The sequence below is a fragment of the Tachyglossus aculeatus genome, chromosome 2 (genome assembly GCF_015852505.1).
Source record: "Tachyglossus aculeatus isolate mTacAcu1 chromosome 2, mTacAcu1.pri, whole genome shotgun sequence".
NCBI classification, from domain to species: Eukaryota; Metazoa; Chordata; class Mammalia; order Monotremata; family Tachyglossidae; genus Tachyglossus; species Tachyglossus aculeatus.
The window spans coordinates 43975576-43988963 of NC_052067.1; the positions used below are offsets into that span (position 1 = coordinate 43975576).

The window sequence follows — 13388 nt, forward strand, 5'->3', positions numbered from 1 at the left end:
ATTCAGTGAGGCAAGGAAGTTGGGAACATTGATAAAGAAAGGAAAGAGTAGAGCATTTTTCTTCGTTCAGACTTTCTCAGGGGTCCCTTGTGTATGACAATTCTTGAAACTGCCTGGGTTGAAAATATGTTCCCATTTAAATATGTGTACGTTTGGCAAAGAGCATATTTCCCATGGGTGCAAAGTTTCATTTAGGAGCAGGTAACTTTTCCTTGTTGCTATAACATAATTCCAGGCTTCCATGAATCTTGGCTGGCAGATGTCTTGAACTCCTGTTTTACCACGATTGCATTTGTGCTTGAAGTTTGCCCTTTTGGTCCCACAAACCCATTATTCAAATGGTAAATGCCCCTCACCTTATTCTCCAGATGTAAATTCCTTGAAGGCAGGGATCCGTGTGTACCAACTCTTTGTATCGTACTCTTCCAAGTGCTTAATACAGTGCTCTGCGCACAGTAAGTACTCATTAAATACCATTGAAGCTGAACCATATAGAAGCAGCACGAGCCTGGGATTCAGAAGGACCTGGGTTCTAATTCAGGCTCTACCACTTGTCTGCCGGGTGACCTTGGACAAGTCACTTCACTTCTCTGGGCGTCAGTTACCTCGTCTGTAAAATGGGGATTGAGACTCCGAAGCCCCATGTGGGACAGGGACTGTGTCCAATCTGATTTGCTTGTATCCATCTCAGCCCTTAGAACAGTACCTGCTACATAGTAAGTAGTATTGTTATTATTATTATTATTACTTCATAGTCTAGGTATAAGTGCTGGAATCCTACTCCTTTTTCAGATGATAAGGACTGACCAGTGGAGGGTGGAATAGGAATTCAGAGCTCTTGTGCAGGTCCTGAATCTTGGACTGCAAAGCCGTGAATTGTAGCCGTTTACAGAGCACGCTTCAACTGCTACTCCTGCTCATTTGTCAGCCGACGGGGGTGCAGGATCTTGGCGCTTTTCAGCATATTTACTGAATATGCTGAATTAGTCTGGGCCTCTTGAGGTTTCCTGACTGATATACCCCTATAGAATTAGTCAGGTCAGGGGCCCTAGTTCTGTTTCAAGAAGCTATTCCAGTTTCAAAAATTCATTTAGCAACCTAGTGGCTTCTTGCTGACCATTAATCTAATCAATCAATCAATCAATCAATCATATTTATCCAGTGCTTACTGTGTACAAAGCTTGGGAGAGTGCAATATAAAAGAGTTGGTAATCAACTCTTGATCGTATTTATTGAGCACTTACTGTTTGCAGAGCACTGTTCAAAGCGCTTGGGAGAGTACAATGCAACAATATAATAGACACACTCCTTGCCTAAAACGATCTCACAGTCTAGAGGCGGGGACTGTCATTAATATAAATAAATAAATTACAGGTTATATACATAAGTGTTGGGGGTTAATAATAATACTAATAATAATGATGGTATTTGTTAAGTGCTTACTCCGTACCAGGCACTGTACTAAGCGCTGGGATGGATACAAGCAAATCGGGTTGGGCACAGTCCCCGTCCCTTGTGGGGCTAACGTCTCGATCCCCATTGTACAGATGAGGTAACTGAGGCCCAGAGAAGTTAAATGGCCTGTCCAGGGTCACCCAGCAGACAAGTGGCAGAGCAGGAATTAGAACCCATGACCTTCCGACTCCCAGTCCTGTGCTCTATACACTAGGCAATGCTGCTCCTCACTACAGCTTGCTGGGGGTTTGGAGGGGGAGGGCGCGGTGGTGAGTAAAGGGAGTGAGTCAGGTGACATGTTGGTGGATAATAATAATGGCATTTGTTAATAATAATAATGTTAACGGCGTTTGTTAAGCACTTACTATGTGCCAGGCACTGTACTAAGCGTTGGGGTGGATACAAGCAAATTGGGTTGGACACGGTTACATTCATTTACACCTTTTAAGCGTTACTCAAATTACATCTCCTTCAAGAGACCTTTCCTGACTAAGCCCTCGTTTCCCCTACTCCTCCTCCCTTCTGCCTCACACTTGAGCTTGTATCGATGCCCTTTATTCACCCCACCTTGGTGGACGTGTTCCCTGCCCACAGCAAATTTACAAACTAGAGGACGCTTCCAGTCTAGAGTAAGATAAACAGTATTCGCATTTTATTAAGTTCAATTTTAGATTTTGGCACGCAACAGTCCCAAGCCTGATTTTCCTATTGCCAGTCGTAACAAAATTCCCTGACTTGTTTACAAAGCGCTCCCCCAAATCTAACCCCGTGCAAAACGAAAATGTTGAAGACCAGTGTTTTGAAACTATGGTGCTTTATATGAAATGTTTCTACGTTTAGCTTTAGCTACTTTCCAGCAGAAAATCTGATAGAATATAAATGGCCACCTGATGAAACCGGAGAATATTACATGCTTCAGGAACAAGTCAGTGAATACTTGGGGGTGACGTCATTTAAGCGGAAATATCCAGGTATTTGGGTTCCAGTTTATAGATGTGTTAATCTGATGTGCACACACACACACACATATACATACATAGATACATATATATACACACACACACACACACACACACATATATATATATAGCATTCCTGCCCCAATGTTATAGTTGTGTTTTTGCATATTGGCCATTGGTTCAGTGGGTTACGGCTGTGAGCCCCTTAAGCACTTTGTTACTTATCCCAACCCCATAGCACTTATGTAAATATTTTGATACTGTACTGTTTCCCTTATCCCTAATCTGTTTTCAAGTCTGGTTCCCCCTGAAGAATACGATTGAATGAAGACTGAAAGCTCCTTGTGGGCAAGGATGGCATCTGCTGACTCTGTTGAATTGTATTTTTCTTCCCAAGTGCTTAGTACAGTGCTCCTGCACACAGTAAGCGCTCAGTAAATACCACTGATGGACTAAAGATGATTTGGAAACAATGGACATAGACCACAGAGGAGTTAGCAGGGCCACGTCTGATGAAATTAAAGGTTTGCATGAACAGACAAAAAAGGGTGTTTCAAGTTGTCTGCCCTCAAGAATTACATTGGGCTTTTCTGACCTTATCGTGAGCAGTATCTATCTTTTGTAGTATTGTATGATGGAATCTTCCCATATAGGCCAAGGATTCAATTTAGTCCCGAAAAGTCTGGGGCCAGGAATCTGCACGAAGGAATCGATTGGAGCGCTGGTGCATTTTCTCATCGCTGCCGATCGTGTTCCATATGGGACAGCGGGTAAAACAAGTGAGCAGGAGGGTATAAACGAAACCCGCATCCGGCCAACGTGCCCGCCTCATCATCATCAATCGTATTTATTGAGCGCTTACTATGTGCAGAGCACTGTACTAAGCGCTTGGGAAGTACAAATTGGCAACATATAGAGACAGTCCCTACCCAACAGTGGGCTCACAGTCTAAAAGGGGGAGACAGAGAACAAAACCAAACATACTAACAAAATAAAATAAATAGAATAGATATGTACAAATAAAATAAATAAATAAATAGAGTAATAAATATGTACAAACATATACATATATACAGGTGCTGTGGGGAAGGGAAGGAGGTAAGATGGGGGGGATGGAGAGGGGGACGAGGGGGAGAGGAAGGAAGGGGCTTACCAGGGTAGCCTCTTTGATAGCTGCTGAAGTTTTCATCGTCCAGCTATTTTCAGAATTCCTCCTGCACCTGTCGGTCACACAAGAAGCTCTGCCTGGTTCTTTGGGTAGAAAACTTCACTGCTCAGACTCCACTGTGTTGGAGTCTTTGGGGAGGACCATTAAATAGAATAAAATCAGAACTTTCAAATTCACCGTTGCCGGATAAACGCTTAGGGGAACCAGTGTGCTTTAAGCAATGACAGTTAGTTCCTTATATGATGCTAATGAGTTAGTATTTTGGAGGGTATAATTCCTGAAAATTCACTGAGCCTTGGTGCTGGGATTTAGTCATGGTCATGTTATACATCTCTGTTCTCTATCATTCCACCTTTAGACTGTGAGCTCCCTGTGGGCAGGGAATGTGTCTGTTTATTGTTATATTGTACCCTCCCAACCGCTCAGCACAGTGCTTTGCACACAGTAAGCGTTCAATAAATACAATCGAATGAACGAATCTTGTTCTACCCAGATCATGCAGCAAAATTTCACATTGGGGCAGGAATTTATACACATGAAATATGTACACTATATATTTGTTTATACTAAATATATGTAAAGCAGGTGATCCTTTTGTGCTTATTATAAATAAAAAATTTGGAGAAAACATGACCTTGGAATCATTTTTACGGTTGTTAATTCTGTTGTTTTCTTATGCTAGAATATGCTGATTAAGAATAGCAATGCATAGTTTATTTTATTTTTATAAAATGTTTTATCGGATTGGGAAATGTTGCATTTCATAATTTAAAAAAATGTTTTCTTTTTTTTCTGGAGATTTAGAGCGACGAGATTTGTCTCACAAGGAGAAATTGTACCTTAGGGAATTAAATGTCATCACAGAGACTCAGTGTACACTAGGTAATTTCTTAATATGACATTGCAAACTGACTGTTGAAGAAGTAATGTCGCAAGGATTCAATCGATTCCTAAAATACTGGAAACTGTATTTAGCCAGAGCCGAATTGCCTGACCCATGCTTTGTTGTTTATTGGAAATGGAAAGAAAAACTCTGATCATAAATTTTACAACATGCCGGCATTTGTTGTTATTACATTTTGAGGGTGGGAGGATTCTGCCCTTTTGGAAAACCGATTGACTCAATTCTCCAAAGATGGACTGATCTTTTAAAAACACCGGTTAGTTTGTGAGTAAATTTTCTATGAAAGAAGTTTGGACATATGAACAGATAAGATTCACTGCCTCAGTTTGGTGCAAACATTATTTCTCAGCTGTTTTCTAATGTAGAGAAGCAGCATGGTCTAGTGGATAGATCACGGGCCTGGGACCCAGAGGACCTGGGTTCTAATCCCAGCTCGCTACTCATCTGCTGTGGGATGTTTGACAAGGTACTTAACTTCTCTAGGCCTCAGTTTCCTCATCTCCAAAATGGGGATTCAATACCTGTTCTCCCTCCTTCTTACTGTAAGCCCCATGTGGAACCTGATTACCTTATATCTTCTGCAGCATTTAGCACAGTGCAGGCCACATAGTAAGCACTTAACAGATACCACAATCATTATTATTCTTGTTATTATTATTGTTTCTTTCCATATACGTTTTTAAATGGATAACAGAAATGCGAGGGATTTACAAAACTTTTGTGCTCTCTTTGATGTCCATTTCAGAAAGTTTTTCTAAATGTATGTTAATGTATACGTAAAAATACCCGCAGGTGGAAATTTGTAATTCAGTTGCCCATTTTGCACTCTACTTGATATCAAAATCTGAAATGACCTTAACTTATTTTGGTCGTTCATCTTTCTGATCTTGCAAGTAGTATTACAACTAAATTGATGCCAAACTGTAATTCACTGTGAGGAAACGGCTTTATGAGCTGAAACCCAGGTTGCTGGGGTGAGTCATTCATCTCCTTATCTAATCCAGGTTTAACAGCGTTGCGTAGCGACGAAGTTATCGATCTGATGATTAAAGAATACCCTGCTAAACATGCTGAATATTCGGTTATTCTGCAAGAGAAAGAACGCCAACGAATAACAGACCATTATAAGGAGTATTCTGTAAGTAATCTGGGTGATTACAGGTCTTTTTCTCTTGAGTGGGCCAGGAGGGATCGGCTTATTAGACTCTCCGGTAGATCCTCTGCCTCGGGATTGTTGCTGCAGTGGTGGAGATTGGGTTGCCAAAAGAACTTGGAATCCAAGTTCTACAATTTGTCCATGAGAAAAACCCAAGGATTTAGGGATAAATGCTGTCAGCTCGCTTTGGGCAGCGAATGTATCTGACACGTTCCTGTATTGTACTCTCCCAAGCGCTTAGTACAGTGCTCTGCACACAGTAAGCGCTCAACAAGTATCATTGACTGACTGACTGGACAACGTAGAACTTGTTTACCTTTCCCCAAACCCTAATCTTCTCTCTACTAGGACATACCTATTAAATAGGGGCCCCTGCCTTATGACACGTTGTATACAGTTTTATGCAAGTGATTACAACTGAAGTCTGTTGTATCATCAAAATGACTGGTTAGCCCAAGCCTGTTTTTATCCGTTTCATTTATCTGTGTCTGTTTTCTTATTAATGCCTTTTTCCCCCTTCACGGGATTGTCAGCGTCCATTTGTGAGGATTCATTCACTTATGTTGGATTTAGTGGGGCCCCAGCTACTGGAATAATAATAATAATAATAATAATGGCATTTGTTAAGCGCTTACTATGTGCAGAGCACTGTTCTAAGCGGTGGTGGGGATACAAGGTGATCAAGTTGTCCCACGTGGGGCTCACAGTCTTAATCCCCATTTTACAGTTGAGGTAACTGAGGCTCAGAGAAGTGTAATTCTTGGTATGCCATGCTTGAAGCAAGGGATATCACTTAGAATATAAAGGAGTAGTGGTGGTGGTAGTAGTAATGTGGGAATTGGACAGCATCGCTGTCCTTCAGGGGGCTCGTGCTCTAAAATAAAGAAGTTTTATCATGAAGAAGCCCTTTTGAGTTTGTTCTGACCACACAGTGGGCTTTGGCAACGGGTTTTACAGTCACTAGATTGTACGGACCACTTTTGTTGTTGCATCCTATGTTTGTACATATTTATTACTCTATTTATTTATTTATCTTGTACATATCTCTTCTATTTATTTGATTTTGTTAGTATGTTTGGTTTTGTTCTCTGTCTCCCCCTTCTAGACTGTAAGCCCACTGTTGGGTAGGGACTGTCTCTATGTGTTGCCGACTTGTACCTCCCAAGCGCTTAGTATAGTGCTCTGCACACAGTAAGCGCTCAATAAATACGATTGATTGATTGATTGATTGATGTGTAACAGAGCTCCGCAACCGGTAGGCTCTCCGTACGTACTGTCGAAATAAGTACTCCACTGTCAAGTTGACTGCAGCTTAATTTTCTCCTTGATCAAATTTCTCACTCATTTCAGCAAATGCAACAGCAAAACACCCAGAAAGTGGAAGCCAGCAAAGTTCCAGAGTACATTAAGAAAGCGGCCAAAAAAGCGGCCGAGTTCAACAGCAGTTTAAACCGGGAGCGAATGGAAGAAAGAAGAGCTTATTTTGATTTACAGACGCACGTAGGCTATTTTAAATTTCTTGATAAATATGAGTAGTTTATCATTATAGCCATTTATCATTTATCATCCAGCACTTAGAACAGTGGTTTGCACATAGTAAGCACTTAACAAATGCCATCATTATTATTATTATTATAGAAAAGAATTCTACTGTACTCTCAGGGCTTAGTAGACTGCTCTGCACTCAGTTCGTGCTCAGTAAATACTGGTGATGTATGTCTTCCGAAAATTCTGATTTCCTTACAATCTTACAATATTAAATAATATTGATAATCTATATGAAATTAAATCAACCAATCATTTTCATTTTGACGTATGATTATATGGTTGATTATGTGAAAGGATAAATTATATGAGAGGACAGGTGGCCTCTTGCAATAGGTAACTCTGCTGTTCTTTGCCTGAAGTATTTCTACTCATGAAAATCAGCGATCTGCTTTTGGTATTAAATATGATGCAGGTTATTCAAGTGCCCCAAGGAAAATACAAAGTCTTGCCTTCAGAGCGAACGAAGGTCAGTTCCTATCCAGTGGCCCTCATACCGGGACAGTTCCAGGAGTATTATAAAAGGTATCTTTCATTTTCATTTTTATTTGTAGTGGCTGTTTCCTGGGCGTTAGCGGAGTACCCAGAGGTAGGAAGAAAGAAAGAGCAGAGAGGTGGCCAACATAGGCGCTGAATCTGCTTTTTAATGATATAGTATCCTAGTGCCCGTCCCCCTCTCCTCATAACATCTCCACTTCCAGAGAACCCCAGGTTTTTTCCCGGGCAGCTAGAACATTCACATAGGTCTGGTGTTAAGCAAACTGGGTTGAATGGTAAATAAAAAATAATTCCTGCCGTGTTTCAAACATTTGCATTTTTAGCTTTATTAAAGTTTTGTCTTTTTCTGGAGACACTTCCATTCCTCTGTTGAAATTATGTGAGATGAAAATCAAAATAGGCTGTAGAAGGTAATAGAATACAGCAGAATCATTTGGGTAAATTGGGTTGGAGTGGGGGAATGGGTTGGATTACCACTGAATTCAAGTTCCTCAGTGACAATTTTTTCATACGTTATCGAAATTTAACTCCCTGAAAGGGCAGCAGGTTAAACCGTGACTCAATTTGACGGTATTAATGATAATGTATTTTGCATAGCCAGCATTGCAAGAATGAGCCAGCTTACTTTTTTCAGTTATATGAAGCACGTTTAAAGTGTGCTGATGATTCCCAAAGCTGTGTCACTAGCCCTGACCTCTCTCCAGCTAAAGAAATCTCACATTCCCTCTCACCAATATCCAAGATATCTCTCTACTTGCCAGCACTTCACACTCAACACGTGTCCAACTGAACTTCTCAAACTCTTCCCTCCTGAATCCACTCATCCTTCTTTTCCCGTCCTCCATGTCCCAGAAGCTCAGATCCTCACTCAAGCCGGAGCACATATTCATTTTTTCCCTCCGTCATTACTTACGCATCTATGTACATTCATTTTTTCACTTATTTCATCCCGGCATGTTTGTGTTATCAGTTTTATTCTGGTTCTTGCTTTTTCCCCCACTGTTTGGAACTACTTTGTATCGGCCCGACTCCCCCGTTAAATTGTCAACTCTTTGCCAACTGGGGATGTGTGTTTTGCTTTCTAGTGTACTCTTCAAGTGCTTCATATGGTTTTCTGCATGTAGTTGGCACTCAGTAAATACCGTCGTTTAAATGAATAAGGAAAATAGCACGTTGTCTCAAAATTCTGTAGACATTGCATTGGGTTTTAATGGTGACTGGTATTAGGAAAATTATTATCATTGGACTTTAGGTACTCGCCAGATGAACTGCGTTATTTGCCGTTAAACACAGCACTGTATGAGCCCCCTCTGGACCCAGAGCTGCCTGCTTTAGACAGCGACGGAGATTCAGATGATGCAGAAGAGGGACGAGGTGATGAGAAAAGAAAAAACAAAGGCACTTCGGTGAGATAAAATTGCAGGAGATGCGTATTTTCCCCTTTTGGAGGAATTCTGGATAAATAACGAATTGTCAAAAACCACAATTTCTAAACGTCAGTTATTTTCAAATCGAGTGTCCAGTGTCGACAGAACCGATCACGGGTATCCGTAGCTACTTCATCTATCCCCACTTCAGTCTATACTTCACGCTGCTGCCTGGATCATCTTTGTGCAGAAATGCTCTGGGCATGTTACTCCCCCTCCTCAAAAATCTCCAGTGGCAACCAGTCAACCTACGCATCAGGCAAAAACTCCTCACTCTTGGCTTCAAGGCTGTCCATCACCTCGCCCCCTCCTACCTCACCTCCCTTCTTTCCTTCTAGAGCCCAGCCCGCACCCTCTGCTCCTCTGCCGCTAACCTCCTCACCGTGCCTCGTTCTCGCCTGTTCCGCCATCGATCCCTGGCCCACGTCCTCCCCCTTGCCTGGAATGCCCCCCCTCCCCAAATCCGCCAAGCTAGCTCTCTTCCTCCCTTCAAAGCCCTACTGAAAGTTCACCTCCTCCAGGAGGCCTTCCCAGGCTGAGCCCCCTCCTTCCTCTCCCGCTCCCCATCCCCCCCGCCCCATCTCCTTCCCCTCCCCACAGCACCTGTATATATGTTTGTACAGATTTATTACTCTATTTTGCGTGTACATTGTTACTATTCTATTTATTTTATTTTGTTAATATGTTTGGTTTTGTTGTCTGTCTCCCCCTTCTAGACTGTGAGCCCGTTGTTGGGTAGGGACCGTCTCTATATGTTGCCAACTTGGACTTCCCAAGCGCTTAGTACAGTGCTCTGCACACAGTAAGCGCCCAGTAAATACAATTGAATGAATGAATGAATGAACCTAACCCTAGACCCATCGATGACTTTAATTCTAATCCTCTCCGTTACCGTAACTGCAGTGAAGGGCTTTTTTTGTGTGTGTTTCTTTGTTTGAGGTTGCTGGTGGATCGATTTAGGTTTTCAAGAATGTCACCCAACAGAATGTATTTCAGTATTGGACGGGTGATTTATGTCCCTGTGGGTTTAGCAATTCCTTTACTGTAGAGTTTTCACACCTGCCAGATTTTGATAACCGGGGCACTAGGTCACCCTTTGGGATTGGCACCAAGTGGGATTTATCCCAACGGCATTTTGGCCAAGATGTTTGCCTCTGCTTCCTGCCCCGACACCAGGTTGCAGTTACCGGCCCGATGCCCGCGAGGTTTCTCTTGCTGTTCCTGGATGGTCCGGGGCTAAGCCAGAGGCTTTTTTCCTCTTGCTCCATCCTTGGAGCCCAGGGAGGACAAGCCGTGAGCAGTGTGGCACGGTGGATAGAGCACAGACCTGGGAGACAGAAAGTCATGGGTTCATTCAGTCGTATTTATTGAGCGCTTACTATGTGCAGAGCACTGTACTTAGTGCGTGAGAAAGTACCATACAACAGTAAACAGTGACATTTCCCTACCCAATCCCGGCTCCACCACTTGTCTGCTGTGTGACCCTGGATGAGACACTTAACTTCTCTGCGCCTCTGTTAACTCATCTGTAAAATGGGGGTTGAGACTCTAAGCCCCACATGGGACAGGGACTGTGTCCACCTTAGCGCTACAGTGTCCGACACATAATAAGCGCTTAACAAATGCTAATTATTATTATAGCTGTCTTTCCCCCTCACTCCCCGGAGGGTGTTCCAGGGATGAGACCATTGCCAAGATTCTTGAGCCGCAGCAGGGGCTGGGTAAACTCGGTGGGACCAGTTTTTATAGGTTTTGTACCGAGGCCGAGTCCACAGGCACTTTCCACTGCTGCTTTTCCCAAGTTTAGTGACTTTGATTCAACCAGACAGCCCGTCTTAGGGTGCTGGGTTGGTGATGGCAGCGGTGACAGCAGTGGTGGAGGTTGCAGTGCAGTAAGGGTAAGTACCTTCTTCCCTTCTTCTCCTTTCCCTCCCCACCATCTCTCCTTCCTCCCACTTTTTCCTTCCTCCTTTTCTTGCCTCTGTTCCTCTTCCCCCCTTTGCAGCGCCCAGGTCAGTACTCCAAGTCTGCTCTTGCACTCGATGAATATTGGGATCACTGATGGTAGGGACTGTCTCTATATGTTGCCAATTTGTACTTCCCAAGCGCTTAGTACAGCGCTCTGCACACAGTAAGCGCTCAATAAATACGATTGATGATGATGATGATGATGATGGTATCTAAATGTAGCTCCTAAGTTTGTGCCCTTTTTTTGTTTTTCAATAAAAGAAATGAATATGAAGTGAAAATGTACGGGAAAAGTGATACACTTTTAATTGAAAATTGCCTCCAAGTTTTTCTTTTGACAGCCATCCTTTGGAAAAAAATGAGAATCGAAGAAATTCCTTGAAAGCATCTATTGCTCTTAGCACTCATTTGGCATTTAGAAAAAATTGGAATAGGTGGGCCTGCTGTTAAAATCAGCTCGTTTTGGGCTAATTCTGTTATATTATACTCTCCCAAGCACATATTAAAGTGCTCTGCACATAATAAGCGCTCAATAAATACCATTGATTGATTGAGACAAAGGAATACATTTCCGTAGGAATTCTATGTTATTCCAGTCATAAAAATTGAATGCTCATATTGTGAGTTCTCTATTAGGTCAGTTTTGCTATGAAAGATAAAAGTTATAATTTGTTATTAAAGTTAAAATAAGAATCCTGATCCTTTTTTTTTTTAACCACAGAAAGATATTTTAATGCATAGATTCACCCCCTTTTGGAATGGCCTTTCCTCCAGACCAGTAGAGAATATGTTTTTATTTAAAGTCCTCCGTGTGTACTTCTGTAGAGAAGGAAAGGGCTTTTTTATCGTAATTAATGACGATTCTCAATCACTTCTACTTTCGTGAAGACAATTTTGTGATCTCTTTATTGTAGGACAGCTCCTCTGGAAATGTCTCTGAAGGTGAAGTCCCTACTGAAAACCAGGAGGATTCTTTTCAAGGAAAGCAAAAAACAAGAGACAAAGCAACTCCAAGAAAAGATGGTTCCAAACGTTCTGTTCTTTCCAAAACAGTTCCTGGGTACAAGGTAGAAGAAAAAAGCCCCTGATTCGGCTTCTTTCCTGGCCAGCCTTCCTTTCTGAAATATTAATTCAAACTTCATTTTTCAAAAATATGGAACTTTCGCTTGCTCTACTTCACTAGCTACTCTTTCCTTACTTTTGGCTTTACTTCACTTTGGGCTTTTCTGTTACTTTGGCTGTGGAGTTGCTTCTGCTTCTGAATCTTAAGCCCGTTTTTCTATAAGATTTTAAAATTCCAGGCAAGTATACATTTAAACGTTTTTCTATTCTAGGTAGACTTGCATTTTTGTCTTTCATTTTAGATTAAAATTGTATTTCTCTAACATCATCCGTAGAGAAACTTAGAATGAATTTAATCTTTTGGTTAAAGTTCTGTTCCTGTCATCGAGCAACATGCAGCCTTCTTTGGTGTGAAACAGTGTAGTTGCTTACTTTGATGAGACAGTCTTTTTTAGAAGAGAAACTGGCAAAGAACACTAAGGTAGCCAAGTAAAAAGGAATGCATATTTATGGAGAATGGAAATTTTCTGGATATGCTTCTGACACTCCCTTTAACTTGTAATTCTTTAAATTTAAGGGCATATATTTGAATTGAATCATAAATTAGTTTTCAAGAGTGCCCAGGGCAAAGATTGGGATTAGTTAGATAAAAGGAATTGAAATTAGCCTCATAATTTCAGGTTTAGTGAATGACAATGAGTGTTTATTCATTTGAAAACCTCTTTGAATGTTTGAAAATGGAATTAATGTGAGAATTGGATGTCAGGTGATGTGTGCAGTTGTGATGGGTTCTGCAAGATTGCTTTTAGAACTGACTTGATTTGTTGAGAGAAGCAAGAAAATCCTGTTTTCTGCTAAAACTGAGAGGTATTGGAAAATATTCCAGAAGTGAATTTTGAGATTATTAATTTTCCCCCTTCCTGTTCCTGTTGAAAAGCTAAAAATCTCTCCAACAGGTGCACGTTTGACAGTTTATTGAAACAAAAGCTTGTCACATCTCGTAGAGGTGACGTCTGCGTATTCAAGTTTGAAGTCTTTAATCTTTTACACCCATTTCCTAATTTACTTTATTAAAATACTTAAATTCATGCTGCACACAAACACCGATGACATCCAAAGACGAAGCTTGCGTTTAACCGTGTTTAATTTTCTATTAGTGGTTTCGTGCAATTGGTCTCTAGAAAGTAAGAATTTCTGTTGAGATTGGCAGCATTTAAAGACATTAACATTTTAGCCTGATTCTACT

The 13388-nt window shown here is 41.4% G+C and overlaps 1 protein-coding gene across 2 annotated transcripts in view; it reads left to right on the forward strand.

Moving 5' to 3' along the window:
* PHF10 (PHD finger protein 10) overlaps positions 1 to 13388 on the forward strand; it is a 32229-nt gene that overhangs the window by 13480 nt on the left and 5361 nt on the right. Inside the window, exons 3-9 of one of the 2 annotated variants that reach the window (XM_038741574.1) lie at positions 2296 to 2426; positions 4381 to 4464; positions 5491 to 5624; positions 6993 to 7142; positions 7603 to 7712; positions 8938 to 9091; positions 11995 to 12147. In XM_038741574.1, coding sequence (XP_038597502.1) covers positions 2296 to 2426; positions 4381 to 4464; positions 5491 to 5624; positions 6993 to 7142; positions 7603 to 7712; positions 8938 to 9091; positions 11995 to 12147 — 916 coding nt within the window. The remainder of the gene's footprint in view (positions 1 to 2295; positions 2427 to 4380; positions 4465 to 5490; positions 5625 to 6992; positions 7143 to 7602; positions 7713 to 8937; positions 9092 to 11994; positions 12148 to 13388) is intronic. The other variant, XM_038741575.1, reaches the window with a different exon arrangement.